At 39.6% G+C, this 20,650-nt stretch overlaps 2 protein-coding genes across 3 annotated transcripts in view; both read right to left on the reverse strand.

Annotated features, from left to right (window-relative positions):
• The window catches only part of slc12a8 (solute carrier family 12 member 8), a 232,458-nt gene extending 228,095 nt beyond the window's left edge, over positions 1 to 4,363 (reverse strand). Inside the window, exon 1 of the mRNA XM_085986505.1 lies at positions 4,053 to 4,363. The gene's annotated coding sequence lies outside the window, so the exon portion shown is untranslated. The remainder of the gene's footprint in view (positions 1 to 4,052) is intronic.
• Positions 4,364 to 6,995: 2,632 nt separating this feature from the next.
• znf148 (zinc finger protein 148) overlaps positions 6,996 to 20,650 on the reverse strand; it is a 47,881-nt gene continuing 34,226 nt past the window's right edge. For both annotated transcript variants that reach the window (XM_085986506.1, XM_085986507.1), the window contains exon 9: positions 6,996 to 13,506. In XM_085986506.1, the coding sequence (XP_085842632.1) occupies positions 11,905 to 13,506 (1,602 nt within the window). In that variant the 3' untranslated portion in view covers positions 6,996 to 11,904. The remainder of the gene's footprint in view (positions 13,507 to 20,650) is intronic.

Raw genomic sequence — 20,650 nt, forward strand, 5'->3', positions numbered from 1 at the left:
ATCATTAGTCCAGGCCTCTGGATTACTAGTCCAGTAACATAACCACTGTGCTACCATTCCTGTGAATTGGCATTTCCCAATAAAAATCAACCCTGTTGAAGTTTGGTTTGTCAGACTCACTCCATTACCATCTTTAAAAAAAGTCCTATTTATTACACCTAAACTGAGGTTATATTTTAGATTGGAAAAATAAGTACTGTAGTTTTTTTAGGGGGTGAGGATGAAAATACTTGCATTCTGTGCATAGCAAGCACATAGGTTACTATCAGGTCTAAAGTGCAACATAAACAATTAAATGTGATGTTTAACACCCATTTCATGAGTACATGTACATGAATCACTGAAAGTGAATGGTTTGCTGCATCTGCACATTCAGAAGGCAAATGGTATGCTGGCCTTCATTACAAGAGGATTTGAGTAAAGAAGTCTTACTCCAATTATATAGGGCCTTGGTGAGACCACACCTGGAGAACTGTGTACAATTTTGGTCCCCTTACCTAAGGAAGGATATACTTGCCATAAAGGGAGTGCAACGAAGGTTCACGAGATTGATTCCTGGGATGGTGGGACTGTCGTATGAGAAGAGATTGAGTAAACTAGGCCTGTATTCTCTTGAATTCAGAAGAATGAGAGGGGATCTAATTGAAGCATACAAAATTATTACAGGGCTCGATAGGGTGGATGTTGGAAGAATGTTTCCCTTGGATGGGGAGTCTAGAACCAGGGGCCACTGCCTCAGGATAAAGGGTAGGCCATTCAGAACTGAGATGAGAAGAAATTTCTTCACAGAAGGTGGTGAATCTCTGGAATTCCCTACCCCAGAGGGCTGTGGAGGCTCAGTCATTGGGTATATTCAAAACAGAAGTCGATAGATTTCTGACTAGTAAGGGCATCAAGGGATATGGTGATAGGGCCGGTGAATGGAGTTGAGGCAGAAGATCAGCCATGATCTCATTGAATGGCAGAGCAGGCTCGAAGGGCCGAATGGCCGACTCCTGCTCCTATTTCTTATGTTCTTATGTTCAAACAAAACCCCACCTACAAGTTTCATTAATTAGATTCTTTACCTATACAGGCAATTCAGAAATTAGCACTTGCCTTTAAACAGGTTGTCAAACCAGTTCTCATGTATATTAGCAAAGCCTTTAAGCATCCATTCTGTCCTCTTATGTATCAACAATTTAGATCACTTGAAGACACAATCTGGAATTAAACAATTGTAGCATGACCTAATTAATGAAAAATTTATCAGCAGCCTTCAGGGACTGAACTTGAGCTGTAGGCACATCATTCAGTTAACATACAAAACACTAAAAGCATACACAGAACTTGAAACAAAGAAACAAAATGGTGTGCAAGATGTAAGTTTGCAGAATTATTTTTTCTCCCCATTTAGCAATTTTTCCTCTTCCCTCCTGAAGACATTGCCCAACATTTACACACATGCACTTTGAGGAAATGATCAGGAGTGGGAGCCAATCCAAATTTCCCCTCCCTAACTCAGGCCACTGTTGTACCATCCAACCTCCACCCCTACTGAGATTAATTAACTTAGTGAAGACCAGGGTTCAAACCTGAGAGCTTCCTGGACATTACAGCTCCTCACCAGAAAAACTCACCGAGACAGCAAGGGAACCCAAAAATACAAACTTCTGAAAGGTTCAATTTCAACTTTGATTAATTAAGGATGCTTTGAGACACTTTGCCATGCTCTGATAAGGTAGCAACCATTCTCGTCCTTTGTTATGTATGTGGCCACTGAAGGTAATCCACTAACTTTTAAGATGGAATGTGATTTTTGAAAACTGGAATGGACTAGAAACAAGGTGGCAGCTCAAAGGGAAGCAGAAACCGATCTAATAACAACTCAACCTTTACTGTACCAGAACACTGACTGAGTCCTTCCATTTAAATTTTCTCTATCAATCTGGTTATCCCCAGTTCCCATTTGCAGTACAGGTTGCCTATTGTTACTTAAAGGGAAATACAAATCATATATGTTGTAAAGGGAAATAATGAGACACTTACCATGATCTCTCATTTACCCTTTGTTACACTGATGCTTCAGAACTGCTACTTCGATGTGGTCTGGGAGCACACACTATTAAGAACTCTCCCATTTGTGACCTAAGAACTTAAGAATTTAAGAAATAGGAGCAGGAGTAGGCCATACGGCCCCTCGAGCCTGCTCTGCCATTCAATGAGATCATGGCTGAACTTCTACATCAACACCACTTTCCCGCCCTATCCCCATATCCCTTGATTCCCTTAGTGCCCAAAAATCTATCAAACTCAGTCTTGAATATATTCATCGACTGAGCATCCACAGCCCTCTGGGGTAGAGAATTCCAAAGATTCACAACCTTCTGAGTGAAGAAATGTCTCCTCATTTCAGTCCTAATATCGTGATAGTCTAGTAACATCATAAGTGAGAAGTGATCCTACAATCTACTATCCTCAGTAATAATGTAATTGGTGTGGAGGCAGGGATTTCTTATCAACAGGTCTAAAACAGGGTAACCAGGGAAGTATGAGACACACCAGTAAATGTAATCTCCCTCTGTTAACATTTTGGATTATGGATTATAGAAGAATTCAGAATATAACTTCCGCTTTAAATACACAATGGTAGTACACTAAAAGGCGCAATTATTCCCAAGTTGCTTTTCATCATTTTAAAGTACAATCCTAAACAAAGGCATTTACTGAAAACTGTACCTTTTTAGATTGACTTTGCAAGATATTTTATTTTTCAGTCACAGTTCACTACTTCAGAACATGGCTATTGATTATACATGTCTAACATTTCCCTACTTGGAGCTAACTGCAAATGGTTTGAAAACTTTACAGGCATCCAAATCTAGTAGAGAAAATGCGCGAGTTAACTAAAATTAACAACTGTTAATTTCAATATTCCAAATGTGTTGTTGCTTCATATAATTCTGATAAAGGGTCTACAGCTGAACCTTTCTCTCTTTTCAGAAGCCGACAGAATATTAATATAAATTATATATTTGTGTAGCGCCTTTCACATAACAAAATGTTCCAAGGAGTTTTGGAAAAGCAGAAAAGTTAGGTAAATGATTAAATGCATAACCAAGTAAGTAAGTTTTGAGGAGGTTTTTGGATGAGGAGAGAGGGGTAGTAAGGGAAATAAGTTTGGGGGGAGAGTTCCAGTGTATAAGGATGTGGTGTCTAAAGTCTCTGTCACCAACATTAAAAGCAGAGGGAGCAACTAACAGAACAAACCAGAGTCGGAAGACCGGAGGATGCATGATGAGACATCGGGCTTGAAGAAATTGTAGAGACATTGTGCAGTGAGGTCATGGAGGGGTTTGAAGAACAGGACACGAATTTTGAAATGCACTGGGGTCAAGGAGCCTGTGGAGATTTACAAAAATACAGTGATGGGTGTGCAGGACAGATGCGGAGCTCTGGCTAAGTTGGGAGTTTGTTTATGGTGGATCTTGGAGGCTGGTGAGGAGAGTGTTCGAGAAAGTGAACCTTGAGGTGATTAGTTCCTGGGACTAGGGACAGAGTCACTGGCAAGGCTTGGAAGCTAAGCAGAGCCAGGCCTGGTTAGTACCTGGAGGGGTGACCATCAGGGAAGACCAGGTGCAGGTGGTCACGGAAGGAGCCCCGAGGAGGGGTGGTTGATGAGAAGGTCACGGAAGGAGGAGCGGGCGTTGGGCTGAAGATTGTCGGAATGGTGGAAATGGAATGGCGGCGCGCACCGACGCAGCGGCTTTGCTTCTCCCAGTCATGGGAGCTTGCAAGATCACATTTCGTTGTTCATGTACTTGTGCAATGACAATAAAGTTGAATTATAATTATATTATTATAAGACCTCTGAGGGTGAAGTAGAAACAGTGGTAGACAGGCATCTGGTATTGAAAATTCTAGTCAGATTGCAGGTGGGAGGGAATGCACGGTGAGTCAGGTTAACTAACCATATGCAAAGTAACAGCCGGGAGGTTGGGTGTGGTAGAGAATAGAATACAATACGTGAAGCAAACACTGATAGTTGGTTATAAGATAATAATTGAATTTACCAGTTCGGATGGCATCAAACTGCTAAAACAAAGTACGAACAGCAGAGCCCAAAGCCGAATGACTGCCTTCAGAACATCAATGAAATGGAATGCAGTGGGTGTCAGCATCCATGAAAGTTGCTGTAAGAAGAAAAATATGTCCCAAATTAAAAACAGCCACTCTTCATTAAGCTCATAGTATATACTTTTAGAAAAATACTTTGCAGCTGATCTAACTTCACAATCAGAACTCAGGTGATTTTAAATACATCATCTGAAATCTTGGTAAGTTTACTACCTTGAAATCACACTCGGGTATCCATTATTCGATACAATTAATTGTTTGGTATCTCCTCTCCCCCTTCTACCAGCCCGTCCAGAGTTTCTTTTAAGTGCATACTACTAAGTATACTAAAGCAGGTCAGAAATCAGGAAATGTGCTAAGCATTGCAATTTAAAGGGGTATTGCCTTCACGAAGAAGTTTGGCAAATACACAATAACATGATGTACACCGCAGTACAAACACTTCACCGTGACAAAACACTGCATACAGCTTTCCTCCCTCCAACAAATAAAAATCTTGGTACCTTTTTCTTTCGGGACGACAGTGTCCCTTTAATGTTCCACCACCAGAATCTGTTTAAGATTTGTTCATTCAATGGAATTCTGAAACATGACTGGGTTGGCATGAGGAAACAGCCCCGAGTGCCAACAAATACAAACCAGTAAGGTTTCTGCATCCGGATCCGGGTAACACCTCTTCTCACTCCCTTACCAAACACAAACTTCTCACCGTTCCCACAAGAAAATGGGACTGTTGATTATCAGTGAAAACTCGGCACAAATCTATGCAGAAACGACTTTCACTTGTGCATTTCACACTAACCAATACTGTCAACTCCACTCGCCCCAAACTCGAATCTACTTTCAGAACTTTACCTTTCTTCTAACCCAGCGAAGATCAAATCAGTTTTGTTGGCAAAAAGCTAGTTTTTTTGAGGAAGTGCTTTATATATCTTGAAGCAAGAATTAAATAAACCGGTTCTGTATTCCGCCTCTGATCGCGAAATTAGACAGCAATTCAGTACATTCCGCACGCTGCCACTTGTTTCAACCTCCTCGTTTATGAATTCAGTGTTGTTTAAGAGATATATTTTTTAAATCCAGCTGGCGCCCCAAGAAGGATGAAGAGAAAGGAAACAGTCCCTGGTAAGGTTGTGTTTTCAGAGAAGCGGAAAGTATCAGCAGCCTCTGACTCGGATGCATTCCCAGGGCAGATTTTGGGAAGCGCGGTGTTGTACTCTACCTGATCCTCAGCTGGGGCTCAGCCCACGCACGGATCACGCTCAGCTTGCCACGTATTGCCAAGAACTGGTCATTAATCAGCCGCTCCACCGATAACTGCAAGTACGTTTCAAAATCACTGAAAAGGATGTCGCCTCTAAACTTCTTAAGGCCGGTTATCCCGAGAATTGTTTTAACAAATCGCTGAGTTTTATACCAATATTATACAGCCTATAATATCCCCCAAACGCCAAATTGTGCACCCTTATTACTGATCTGCGCTTCTGTGATATTTTTGTGTAGGAATCTGCAGTAATCTGGCGGCACCGTGAGGTTGGTCACTGGTTTTAAAGGATTGCATAAATTCAATTCTGATTTGTAGATCGCATTTCCCGATACTGGTCGTTTCCCCCGTTAGCATCTGATTCAAAGCAGCATTGACTTCGCCAAGAAAAAGAAAATTATATTTCTCAAAGTTATTTGGTACTAAAGCAACTTTGGTCATCGTCTCCTGCACACTGGACTACTGAAGTCCAGGATTCAAACACAATTATTATTTTTTAACCAACTGTTAGTTAAACCTAGTCACCCAATACTCCTTAACCATGACACTGTTCTAAGAAATGAAGTCAACTAGGAAGTAGCTACCAGTTCTACTAGTTTAACTTGATGTCAGGAAGCATTAGGAACAGCTTCTTTCCCAGGGCTGTCAGCCTACTGAACTCCACAAATAAACACTAAAGCCTGCACATCTGCCGATGCCCTTTATTATGGTCATATTTATGCTAATATATATGTACAAATATATGTTGAAATGTTTAAGTGTCCTAATCCAAATTGTACACTCTCGGGAGCCGCAAGCCTACATTTCGTTGTACTGCACTTGTGCACTAACAATGACAATAAAAAGTTGATTTGATTTGATTTAAACTGGCCTTACAACCAAGCTCATCTTGATCAGCTGAGTCCTACCCTGACTGGAGTGGATACAGGGCCTGCATTAAGCACTATCAAGGTAAGCAAGGCACAATCCAGATGCAGAGTAAAACTCTACTTGCATTAATCCCATACACAAATTCCCTTCTGCACCAGACTGAATGCTTCAATTTGCCACACAAGCAATGCGATCACTGTCAATGTATGAGCACTTCTTGTACTGTGAACCTGCACCCATTTAGAACTTGACTAAGGCAACTCCAAATGCATTTCATGTAAACCTTTATTTCTGCCAAAGGAGACTTTCATCCCATTTGAGCTGCACTGGCAGTCCCAGAGGTGAGGATGGTGAGCTCATTCACTGCACCACTTGAGCCTAGTGTCTTTTTTTAAATCTACTCAGTGGCAAGTTGCATAGTAGTTGAAAAAACTTCCATAATTCAGTTGCAATTTTGCTACTCAAGAAATTATCAACTTCCTCACTCATGGGATAACTAATATACTGCAGTTAACTATTGACCCCCCCCCCCCTCTATATTCATTGCTACATTTTCAGAAAATGTTTCTGAATTTTTAAAAAAAGGCTTCTTGCAAGTGAATGGCTGGAGGATAAAGCAGACTGCAGACATCATAAATTGGCAATGCCAGGATACCACTAAAAAAAATACACCAAGGTCTTTGATCATTTAAATTCACAATGCACTGATACTCATGCAATGATTTTTGTAAATAAAGACATAATATCACTTTTAATCTTTTTTATTTTGAAACTAAAACAAATGTCGTTCAGAAGATCTTCACTGTGATAAAAATGTCACAGATGTGAAGACAGATGAAAATAACACAGCAGGTTTCATACACAAATGTTATACACATAAAAGTTCCCTCCCACGCAGAATCCTTCAAGGTATGGCAGCATTCCCCATCTTCAAATGTTGTCATTCAGCATCATCATGGTTTATAAATTAAATAAAGACCAACAAAAATAACTGATTTCTGAACATTTATTTATAACTATGCATTAAAAAGACTCTTTAAAGATGAACATGTGATACTTCCAATTTCTAACAGTTTATGAAGTACTGTATATCATATGATAACTGTTTAAAGCATATTGTAGGATTCTGCTTTATTACATATCTACACAGTATTTGATCACACATTGCAAATTATCAAACTTGCTGCATCAGTATGTACTACTGATAAATCCATTCCCCATCAGCATTTAAACCCTGAATGTAAAGATACTGAAGTTAAGTGAACAAGTTTTATGTGGAGTGAACAAAAGCCTGACAGATTTGCTGACTCTTACAAACACAATTATCCCACTCAACTTGATTGTGGAGTAGTGAACAATTGAACAAAAAGGGTAAATATTTTTGTACATAGGCTATGCCCAACAGATTTTGTAACAAATTTAACTTTTACAATATACTACAAAATTGATCTCTCTAGTTAACACTTCTACATTAATAGAAAAGCAAGCTTACATATAAAATTGACCAGTGTACTAAGAGACCAGAATAAAGTATCACTTGGCAAGTCCATCTGTGTATAAATGGCTAGCATAACATAAAATCTATGCAACTGCTATTAGAAATTTTGATGCGGTTTTACCTATGTTAACATGTTAATCATTTTGCTGCTCTGTATAGATATGCAGTGTCAAACCCTCGCTACCATCACTGTCTGGAAGTTACCGGGTTACTGTTGTCTGATTATTTTGTCTAAACATTAGTTTATATACATAAAAAGGTATGAATCTGGATTATATGCTCAGAGTTCCCATTACAACAGAATACAAAAAAAACCTTCAAAATTACCCTTTTCCATATTTTAAGATGCCCCATTAGTAAAATAAAGTGTCTTTGTAATTATATAGGGAGAAGAATGCACACCCCCTCCCCCCAAGTGTGTTATGTTTCAGTTTAAATCAATTTTTGATCTTACTGTACAGTAAGTTTTTGGGGTCTCCCTTATTCCCCTTCCTCTATGAAATAGATCATCCAAAAACTTAACATCTCATGCTAAAATATTGGGTGATGAAATGAAAACAAAACAATGTGCACATTAAAAGAAATACATGCAAAAATCCTGCAGCATTACATACAACTTTTCATTCTTGGAATGCATTTGTTTCGATAAAAAGAGCCATAAAAGTGAAGACTGATTGGAAACCATATTTGTAATCACTGAAGGTACAGCTATACATTATAAAAGGACCCATGCCATTACAAGTACAGATCACTAGATTACCACCAACTGCAAAGAATCATTTACACGATGGCTATAATCAAACACATTACCTGCTCTAGTAGAAGATACTTAAATGAATGTAATTACACAAAACAAACCTCAATACTATAAAGCTGAAACAGATTTTGGATTACAGTTTGAAAATAGTTTTAATGTACATTTTATGTACATCTCACACCTTCTAATGAAAGCATTTTAAAAGTGCAGGTTTTAATTCTTTGAAAGTACATTGAACACCTTACTAACTCCGAAGTTTTGTTTAAATATCCCCAGAAACCGAAATGTATAAAGTAAAAATAGCAATGCAGTACGCTATAAACTAGAATAAAAGCAGGAGAGCCCATCAGACATGTGACTTTAGACCCTTCTTTTAGAGGGGCATAAATCACTGAGACTTATGGTTTTCTCAGTTATAGTTATTATTGTTGAATTTAAAAAGAACTTAAGGGACTGATTTAATACATCAGCGTTCACTTAAGCGCAAGTTGAAGTTTGTGGGCAATAAGGTGTACACAGTCAGCACTTCAAAACTGTGCTGGGTCACTGTGTCTTCAATAGTAGCAGTGAGATAAAACTGCAGATGCCTCACTTTAAAAAAAAAAAAGTATGAGTAACCACTTATTCATATAAATTTCAAGGTTGAGAAAAAAAAAGTTAAAACAAAAAAAAGCACATAATCACCTAACTTGTTTCCAAACTGAACAAGGTAAAGGTGACTGCTTAATGTACTCCAATTATCATTTATCACCAAAAAAATCACAACTGACAGACATCCTTCATATTTGGTCCAGTGTTCTACATTCAGTAAATAAAAAACTACCATACATAACTCGTTTGATTATAACCTAGGTTTTCAAATTGAGGTCCGCAAACTCTAATGTGTCTGAGAGAATCTGGGGGCTTACGAGGTGGGCAGATCTCGGTCTGCCTGGAGCCAGATATACCAAGCACTATGAGCAGAGCATCTTGAGAATTTTGTATTCTATATTTCTCTCTCTCTGCTTGTTGACTCACTAGCATATTATTTCTGTTGCTGTAAACTAATAGAAGTGTTTTCTGCTAATAGCATGGTGTTTCTTTGGATAGCTGACATAGTTGGAAGTTGGGAAAGTATAATCAGGATGTCAATATTTGCATGGCGGTTCCACACAAAGATTTCAAAACTATTGCTTGGAAAGCATGAAGATGTAGATGGACAGCTGAAACTTAGATGAGCTTTTCTGAAATGTACCACTACACATAACTGACCTATAATTAATGCATACACACAATGGTTTAGTCTCAATTAAACTCTGCATGGGCATAAAGAACTTGCATTCATATAGTGCTACATCACACCTCAATGTCGTAAAGCACTTCACATCCAATGAGTTACTTTGAAGTGCAGTGACTGCAGTTATGTAGGCCAACACTGGTAAATTGCAACAACATTAGAAGGATATTTAAGAGTTCCTCTGGACATCATTTCCAATTTGATATTTTACCCACCTCCCCCAGCAAATAGAATGTTTCAAATGCTACAAAGACGATACAGGAAACTTTTTTTTATCCGGCACGGACGGGACCGACGTGGTGCCGGTTCATCAAAAACTCCGGATAACTGAAAGCTATAGTAAAAGATACGGAGCTGAGAGCTCCGTATAAAGCAACAAACCCTGTGCTTCAGAACAATGGCCACAAGTTGCAAGCGTCTCTGTAGCTTAGCAACAGCTGCAGCCACACCCTTGCACAGCAACAAATGGAGGAAGGCAAGTAATAAAAGTTACCTGAACCTACTCCTGAATTTTGCCGGTTAACCGAGATTTCCGGTTATTTAGGTGCCGGTAAATCGAAAGTTTCCTGTATAAATATAAAAAATATAAAATTTACATCTTTGGTTGAAACATTCTTAAAGCAAGTCATGGAACTCCAGGGTGGCACTGATCAGTAACATATCCAAACCATACAAATCTAAAGAGTTTTACCAATGTTGTCTCTCAATTTGAACAACTTTTGCCCCAAAACCAATGACTAAATTCCTTTGTATATTTACAGAAGCATCTCCTGTGACATTTCATTGGAAGAGTTGCATCATCCCATTAAGTCACAGTTTATGGAAGTCATTGGAATTCTGAACAGTTGCTAAACCAAGCTCTTATAATAATTTAGTCACAAGTCAAGGAATATAATTACCGACTCAAAACCAATATGTTGACAACTGTATTTCTCCAAATTAGATGACAATTTACTAATTATATGCGAGGAAGATTCTTAATCATCTGATTCAACTGTAGGAATTTTGTTAAACTACATTAAATACTTGACATATGCATTTGAATGGGAAACCAAGATCTTCAATGGCTAAACTGTCTAATCTTTAAAACTTAGCATTCCACAATGTACAAAATCACATTTACAGAAAATTTAATAAAGCTGCAACATATTTTGTGGGATGATATACAAGTTGCATTATATATTTTTGAAAAATGGTTAGTAGACAAGGTATTATACAGATAATGGGGTAAGTACTGCAATATAAATTAACAGGTATATTTTTTGCAAGGGAACATAAAAAGGTTTTATTTACTAAACATACAAAAATAGGGATATAAACTATATTTTAATAAGGCAGCCCAACATCTTGGAGAGGTGAAAACTGCATCACACGACTAGGGAAGTAGTAAAGCAGCCTTTGTGCTTAAAATAGTTCTCACTGAAATAAATTCCCAGGTATTCATTACTAAAATAAATAAAATTTAATTTTTTTTAAACTCATGGTATAAATAGAATGCTCAATGGATAACTGTGGAATACCATTTTTCTCCCACTCATCAATTCTGTGGGCTTCCTCACAAGTGAAGAAAATGCAAGTTAGATAAAAAATTATGTTCCAATTACTCCTTACCAAGTATTCTTCTACATATAAACAGCCAAATTGTTAGTTTTTTGTTTACAATCTTAGTAAATCGGAGTAGAAAAGTGCATAAATTTAAAGAAAATCCAAAATAAACTAAATTTATTAGTTCGCTTACACCCTACAAATAGCAGTGACTGATTATTTTTTCCTTTAAAAAGTGCCAAAATATTTGGGGCATGTTACAAGGTGAGGCATAGCAGCAGCATCAGTGTTAAACAACAGTTAAACCCTGCCACAACACAAGAATCTGGGACATGCTGTGCATGGTTGAAGTATACAAAGAAAATATGTTTTTAACAATGGTGCACTGCAGCGCAATTGTGTTTTGGTATTTGAGAGGCCTAGATTATGGGGCTTCTATATAAATGCGTTAAATTGAACCAAAACTGCATTAACTACTGATTATACAGCACTCCATCCTATACAGAGCAGCGCATAATACAAGAATTTTCATTTTGAAGTGCTAGCCCCTGTTACATTACAAAGATTACAGTTTCCTACTATCCAAAGGCCTGGCTAGCTGTGGCATCTGGCGAAGCAGTCATTTGAGCTCTTCCCTCTGGCACACTCACTAAAGGAAACTCTGAAAACTCTGCACTAGCCCCACGCACCCTCAGGTTTACTTGTCCATTGGCAGCACTGTATGGGGGAGGCACACCAGACCTTGCATTTTGGTACTGAGATCTGAATGTCTGTTCAAATGTGCCTATTTGGTAGGCCTGATGGACAGGTTGAGCCTCTACCTTCTTCTGAGATGTCATCTGATCCAAGAATTCTTGTGCTGAGACAGAACTATGATTTGTCTCATCGCTTGTAAAAGAAAAGGAGTGCTGGGACTCACCAACCATCAAGCCATAGTGGGACTTCTCAGAAGGTGCTCGCAATGGTGAATTCATGCCTGACCTAAAGCCACGCTGCATAGTCATTGAGGCCATGGAAGAAAACAATGGTTGACTTGAAAGGGTCGGGCTATCAGTTCCAAAAGCAAGGTTCTGACTGGGTAAATATGCATCATTCTGGCTTGTTCTTTCCAATGCTTGCTGGAGAAATTTTGAATATTCATGAAGCATATTGGCTTTGTCTGAAGATGTTGATTGGGAACTTGCACCAGCTCTCTCAGTCTGGGTAACCTCAGCCACATCTGAAGTGTTTATTGACATGCTTGAGGCCACTTCTGCATCAGCGACACTAAAAGACATTTCATGCTGTCCATTTGCTTTATGAGAATAATGGTCTAGCAGAGTCTGCAGTACCTCATCAGGAATCCCACTTTTGTCATGACTATTCTTTATTTCAACACTCAGTGATTGTGAGTCCAACATAGATGCTGCTGTACTTTCATCAATGACACTAGCCACAGCTGCTTGGGTCACAGATGGCTGTGATGCTATCTGGCCTACATTCAGGGCATACTCTCTACTATTATTACTTGCTGCTTGCAAGTAACGCCGCTTCTTCAGAAACTGCATTGCATCATCATAATTGTTACTGCTATGCACAGGCTTACTGGGAACTTCCTGCAAGGAATCAACCTGATCAATGTCATGGTTTCCTTCAGAATCCAGCAGACCTGGTTTATCAATAAGTTCATAAGTATATTTAGTAACTTTATTTTCTTCATAGGTGGATAATGCAGACATTGCCTGGCTCGGTTCCAACTGTAGTTTCTGACTTCTTTTACTGCTAACTTTCTTGATGACCAATTTTGGTGGATGGATCGCTCCTGATGTACTTTCTAGAGGGTCACCACTGTTGGATGAATGCGGTATTTCAACAGAGTACTCAGTCACCATATATTCATCTTTCACTTTTGAGGCAATACTATAGAGTGATGAGTAATCACCCTCAATCTCATCTTTTTTCTGTTCTAGTTTTTCCACGGTGCACTCTTTATCAGTGAGTGGAACAGAAGACCTGGATTTCTCTCCTGTTTTTTGCTTCTTTTTCCGTGGTAATGGATTCTCTTTATGTTGCAAGGAAATGTTTGGATCTTCCACATTCCCTCCCATATCACCCATCTTCAATGCACACTTCAGTTTTTTATCTCGGTTTTCATGGCACATGCGTTTATGTTTTAATACACGATCAGTTCTAGAGAAATACTGAAACAATCACAACATTAGAGTCAATACCATGAATAAAGACTAAATATGATTGTAACAAACCCAAACACAAAAAATAAATGTGCATTCTCTACATGGTTTCACTTTTCACTAGCAGACACTATTCAGCTATAAAAAAAACTGATAAAAATTACATGTACATTAAAAATGTCACATGACCTACAGTTCATACATATACAGTGCTAACTAGGTTGGTCATCGATTGCTGCTTGGAAAATCAGTCATATTACAGGAAAAAAACTGAAAGTAGACATATGTTACAGGCAAGAAACATCTACACCCAATATAAATTGGGTAGCTTGGTTATGCCAAGATAGAACTAAAAGTACCAGTTTTAAAATATCTCACAAAATAGCCAAGTGCTGCAATGAGATTAAGAATGAAGCAATCTTCTAGTAACAATCAAGAAAATAAATTGAAACACAAAAAAATGTTAAACTTATTGGGCTAGCCTCGTCCTTGCTCTTCAATACGACAGAAGACAAGAAATGACACAATCTAGCAAATAATGATTCCCACACTTCTATGAAAAATAATCATGCAGCAGGCATTTGTAGCATTGTACAATCTGGAACCACTGCTTAATTGATCAGCTAAAAGGTTAATAGCATAAAATTATGATTTATTCAGATTTTCTGAATCAAGTAATATTTTGTAAATTGGTATTAGATGGCAAAAAAATTCAGTTAATTTTAAAAGTATATAATTGTGGCTACAGAAATCAACATTGTACAAGCTTCCAGCTGTGATTTAACAGTTTTTTTGCTATTCATAGCTGTAATTAAAACAAAACAATTTACAAATTAAGAAAGCAGGAGCACTGCAGTATTATTCATTGGCCGACTCTGGATACCGCTATAATTATAAGGACAAGAAATTTTCTGGCCTGAATGGGGACCGAGGGTTAACTGAAATATTAAGCAACAGCTTGAGGCTACGATTCAATAATAAATGAATCGGCCCAGAATTTGCGGTCAGCGACGAAGAGAAGGCAATCGCCACGGACCCCGAAGTAGGCTTCGCACAAGGATCTCGCGATCCCGCTGTCGAGAACTTCGGGCTTGCCAACATTCTATTCAAATCAACAAAGTACAGAGGGGAACCCCTTGCGCAAACTGCTGTGATGTCAACAGGCTGTCTAAGCAGCCAATCAAAAGGCAGAATTCTCAGGCCACGAACAAGGAAGTGAGTAAGCTTTTAAAATTCTGACTTTTTAAAAATGTTAGAGGGAGCAAAACAAAGATTGGGGCTCTCACATGGGGAAAAGGCAAACCTGAAATAAAGATGGTAAACTTTTAAAAAATGAAAAATGTCTTTAAATGGACATATTTCACACTGCACAAAATTGAAATTCGTTTTCCAGACCTTTAACATTGGTTTAGCAGTAATAATGCTATTAAAACCCCAGTTACACCTAATCCCTTTGGGTCTAACTTTTAGTGGGGAATTGAACAGCGTACTTACCGCAGAAGAGCCGAAGTTTTTTGTTAGTTTCCCTGATTTGGGTGATTACACAGATTGCTGGCTCTGTTTGGGGGGGGGGGGGGGGGGGGGGCGCACAGCGCAGCCTATTTCGGAGCGTTCAACAACAGACCGCAACTTCAGGATTTCTGCATGCGCCTGCGCTAAATCCCGAGGTTGCGGTCAGTTTCAAAGGCGGAATGAAGGTGAACACTGCCAGTTCGCTGTCATTCCAACCACAAATTCCGGGCCAATATGTTTCTGAGCTACAAGCTGCTGATGGATAGTTCAGCATTCAGCCTCTTGAAGAACATGCATGGTGTTAATTTTGAAATTTCAGTTGCATCATTTTTAGAATCAGTACCCATTTGCTGAAGGCTGTGCATGATACCAAGCTATGTGCGAGAGTTAGGACTGTCGAGGATGCAGATTTAAATGCGTTGGGGGACTGGGCCAGTGTTTGGAAAATGATGTTTACCGTAGAAAAGTTTAATGTTATGCCCATGGCAGGTCAAATGTTAAACATACACACAACCTACAAAAGGAGAAAAAAAAGTGACGGACTTGCATTTATATAGCACCTTTCACCACCTCAGGATGTCTCAGTGCTTTACAGCCAATGAAGTACTTATAAAGTGTAGTTACTGTTGTAATGTAGGGAAAGGTGGCAGACAAATTACACAGCAAGATCCCACAAACAGCAATGAGAGACTTGACCAGATGTTGGTTTGGGGATAGATATTGGTCAGGACACCAGGAGAGCTCCCCTGCTCTTCTTCAAATAGTGCCATGGGATCTATTACATCAACCTGAGAGGAGAGACAGGGCCTCGGTTTAAAGTCTACTCGGAGGTGTCATCTTTCTCATCATCTGATAGTGCAGCAATTCACTAAGTGTCAGCCTGGATTATGTGCTCAAGCATTTGGACCCACAACCTTCTGAATCAGAGGAGAGTATGCTACTCCTGAACCAAGGCAGACACCTACAGGGAAAAGAAGTAAAACCAGTGGTGAAAGAGATCTGGGTATTTTAGTGAATCATCCTCTAAAGGTTCATGACCAATGCTGTGAAGCTATAGCTAAAGCGACCAGGGTTCTACTGTGTATTCACAGGACAATTGACTACAAAACAAAGCATACAATTTTGTCCTTGTAGAAGACCTTGGTTAAGCTTCAGTTAGAATACGGTGTCCAGTTTTGATGATCTCATTTTGGGGGGGGGGGGGGGGGGGGGATATTGAGACTTGAGGGCCACAAGATGAATTCCCAGTCTAACACACCTTAGTTACCGAGATAGGCTCAAGAGGCTGGGTCTGTATAATTTAGAAAAGCATAGATGAAGGCATTAGATTGTGTATATATGGACCAATTATTTCAGCTGAATAGCATAGGGAGGACCAGGGGTCATGCTTTCAAGTTATGCAAGGGCAGAACTAGGTTGGATGTTAGGCAGTCTTCTTTTTCCGAGAGAAAAGTGGACCTGTGGAACAGGTTGCCGGCTCGTGCGGTGAATGTTGATTCGCTGTATTCCTGCAAGCGAGAGCCGACCCTGGTTCTGGCTGGGGAAGAAATCACCTCCTACAAGAAGTAGGTATCCTCTAACGTAAATCAGGGCCAATGTGATCTCCTTTACTAGTTTTAATCACTTAAGCATGTTGGAGAGGAATTTTCCAGTTTCCCCCCAATTGGCCTGGGTTTTTAATGTTTTTCCGCCTCTCCTCGGAGGTTACATGGAGCTGGGTGGGTGGGGAGTGTATTTACTGTGATGCATTAGGCATCAAAATTGTGTGGAAACAGTTGGATGTATCAGATTTTTTTCATATGTTCGTATGTTCAAAGAAGAGTGTGATGGTGGAAATGAAAGGGTACAAAAGGAGGAGGTGAAACAATTATATAGAAAACTACAGAAAAGATAGTACAGGTACACTATCCCTTAGCCGAAAGCCTTGGGACCAGCTGAGTTTCAGTTTTCGGATTTCAGAAGGTATTATTATTATAAGACTGGGAAATTTGTATTTAATATAAATTTTAAAAGTTCAGGCTACCTCTTGCGACTGTTCCGTGTCTCATCCCCCTTCCTGCTTCTCTGGAAAGCCAGATATCGGCTGACTCCTACTAAGCTGGCCCGCAAATCAGGTTGGGGGTCGGGTGGGAAAAAAGAATATCGGACGGGCCACGGTTCAGGTCGAGGGCGGGAGGAAAGAAAAGAATATCGGACGGGCTGCTGCAGCTATCGGACGGGCCGCTGTATTGTTGGGTTCACTCTCCCGGTACCTCCTTCACACTGCCCGGCTTGGCCTGCAATCTCCTACCCAGGAGGGAACTCTGTGACCCTCTGCTCTGCTCAGCGTAAGTCGTGCGCCACTCTGGTCATGTCGTGCGCACGACTTACGCTGAACGAAAAAACTTTTGGTATTTAGGGGTTTTCGGAAGTTCGGACAAAGGATAGTCTACCTGTAGTAGTGAAATGCAAGTGAAACTCAGAGTGGAAAAAGGCACTAGATCCTGATGGTACATCCCAGAATGTTGAGGAAAGTCAGGGAATAAATAGTGGATCAGTCCACAATCTTTCAAACATCCTTGGAGAAGTTGTGCCAGAAAACTGGAAGGTTACCAATGTAGTACCTCTGTTCAGGAAGAGAAAGAGAGAAAAAACTGGGTGACAAAAGCCCAGACAGCCTAATACCAGTAGAGGGTAAGGTTCTAGATGCCATAACGTGGAGAAAATTGACATCACTTAGAAAGATATGGGGTAATTAAGAATAGCATGGTTTTAAATGGGGCGAGTTGTGTCTGCTAAGTTTAATAGTTTTTTTGAGGAATTAGCACAATGTAACGATAAGGGATATGCAGTAGAGGTGTACAGTCTACACCTCATTTGAAGTTGCTTAATTCAAATGATCTGATAATTCAACTTTTTTTGAGCAGCAAATTCCCACTTTGCTGTTATTTGCATTGCTTAATTTGAATTGTTGGATATATTGCATTTTTAGCAAAGAAAGTGACCGTGAAATATCAAAGAACGATATATGGGGTTTCAAAAGGCCACATAGGAGGCTTGTTTTTAAAATTAAAGCAGAAAGTATTAAAAGGAACATGGCAGCATGGATAAGAAGTTGGCGGAAGAACATATAACAAGAGTAGGCTTAATGGAGGAACAATGGTCCTAATTTTGACTCCTGAAGACACCACTGGTTACATCTGTCCAGTTCAAAAAAAAAATCTATTAACCACTGCAACAGTGACTATGCTTCAAAAAGTACTTAATTGTCTGTGAAGCACATTGGGATATTATGAGATCCTGAAAGTTGCTATATAAAGTGCAAGTTTATTCTTTCTAAATGGAGGACAAACTGGTAAAAGCTGTTTTTTAAAAAATGTGGGATCCCAGATTTTAAAAATTGGGGTATAGGTTACAACAGCAAAGCGATAATGCTAAAGCCATACAAATCAGTAGTTAGGCTACAGTTAAAATACTTTGTCCCATTTTAGGCACTCTGCTTTAGGAAAGATACCAAGGCCATGGACAGGATAAGGTGCATCGGGGATGAGAGGTTTTACTACTGAGGACAGCATAGAGAAACTGGAGCTCTTTTCATTAGGAAAGAGAATGATATTAAGAAGAAAACTGATAGGTGTTCAAAACTTTGAGGGATAAGGTGAGTTTGGAAATCTATTTCCACTGGAGTAAATAGAGGGGAGAGATTTAAGATCACCACAAGAATGAAGAAAGATCAGGAGAATTGTGTTTTTTTTTAAAAAATGCAGACAGTTGTTGGGACATAGAAATACACAGGAGTTACAACATAGAGGAAGGCCCTTTGGCCCAACCAGTCCATGATGACATTTACTCCCCAAGCGAGCAAATCGTCCCAATCACATTTACTCACCCTGCTCCCATATAAGAACATAATAAGAAATAGGAGCAAGAGTAGACCATTTGGCCCCTCGAGCCTGCTCCGCCATTCAATAAGATCATAGCTGATCTTCTACTTCATCTCCACTTTCCTGCACTATCCACATATCCCTTTATATTCAAAAATCTATAGATCTCTGTCTTGATTATACTCAACGACTGAGCCTCCACAGCCCTCTGGGGTAGAGAATTCCAAAGATTCACCACCCTCTGAGTGAAGAAATTTCTCATCATAGTCCTAACTGGCCAACCCCTTATTCTGAGACTGTGACCCCTGGTTCTAGACTCCCCAGCCAGGGGAAACATCCTCCCTGCAACTACCCTGTCAAGCCCTGAAAGAAATATGTATGTTTCAATGAGATCACCTCTCATTCTTCTAAACTCTAGAGAATATAGGCCTAGTCTACTCAATCTCTCCTCATAGGACAATCCCCCCCATCCCAGGAACCAGTCTTGTGAACCTTCATTGCACTCCCTCTATGGCAAGTATATCCTTCCTTAGGTAAGGAGACCAAAACTGTACACAATACTCCAGGTGTGGTCTCACCAGGGCCCTATATAATTGCAGCAAGACATCTTTACTCTTATGCTCAAATCCTCTTGTAATAAAGGCCAACATACCATTTGCTTTCCTAATTGCTTGCTGCACCTGCACGTTAACTTTTAGTGATTTGTGTACAAGGACACCCAGGTCCCTCTGAACACTAACATTTCCCAATCTCTCATCATTGAAAAAACTCAGCTTTTCTATTTTTCCTACCAAAAAGTGGATAACTTCACATTTCTCCACATTATATTCCATTTGCCATATTCTTGCCCATTTACTTAGCCTGTCTCTATCCCCTTGAAGCCTCCTCACAACTTAACATTCCCACCCAGCTTTGTATCATCAGCAAACTTGGATATATTACATTTGGTCCCCTCATCCAAATTAGTGATGTAGATTGTGAATAGTTGCGGCCCAAGCACTGATCCTTGCGGTACCCCACTAGTTACAGCCTGCTAACCCGAAAAAGATCTGTTTATTCTTCCATCCCCCTATCCAATCTAACCTTGAATGTTGATACAGTTTGTACCTCAACCACTAACCATGGAAGTGAATTCCACAGCTCATTAGTGTTAAGATGTTTCTTTTGCTCTCTGGCATTTTTTTTTTTTTTTTAAATCTATGGTCCCTCGTTCCAGGCTCCTTAACTATTGGAAACAGTCTGCTTCTATCTACCCTGTTCCACGCTTTCATAATTTTAAACATTTCTATCATTACACCCCATAATCTGTGTTGTTCCAATAAAAAAAAAAGCCACAATTTTTCCAAGTCTTTCCTCACACTAGGCAGCATCCCAGTGAATCGGCACTGCACTCTCACTAAAGTTTCCATATCGTTCCTATAGGACAAGGAATACTCTACCAGAAACAGAGGTGGAGGCAGAATCCATAAAAGCTTTTAAAAGTGAAGTGGATACATATTTGAAATTAGGGGAAAGAAAAATCAAGGGTATGGGGAAAGAACGGGGGAAATGAACTAAATGGATAGCTTTCAGAGAGCCAGTGTAGGCATGATGGGCTAATGGCCTTCTACTGTGCTGTAAAGTTCTATAATTAATCAGTGCTTCACCCATTCAGTGACACCCCCTTTAAAATGAAGTTCGGGACCTGGAACATCAGGACCCTCATGAACAACCCCAACAGTGGCAGACCAGAACGCCGTACTGCTATTGTTGCCTGGGAGCTCAGACGTTTCGACATT

This window comes from Somniosus microcephalus, chromosome 4, assembly GCF_052327205.1.
Source record: "Somniosus microcephalus isolate GS21.2 chromosome 4, FLI_Smic_1.0, whole genome shotgun sequence".
Lineage (NCBI taxonomy): Eukaryota > Metazoa > Chordata > Chondrichthyes > Squaliformes > Somniosidae > Somniosus > Somniosus microcephalus.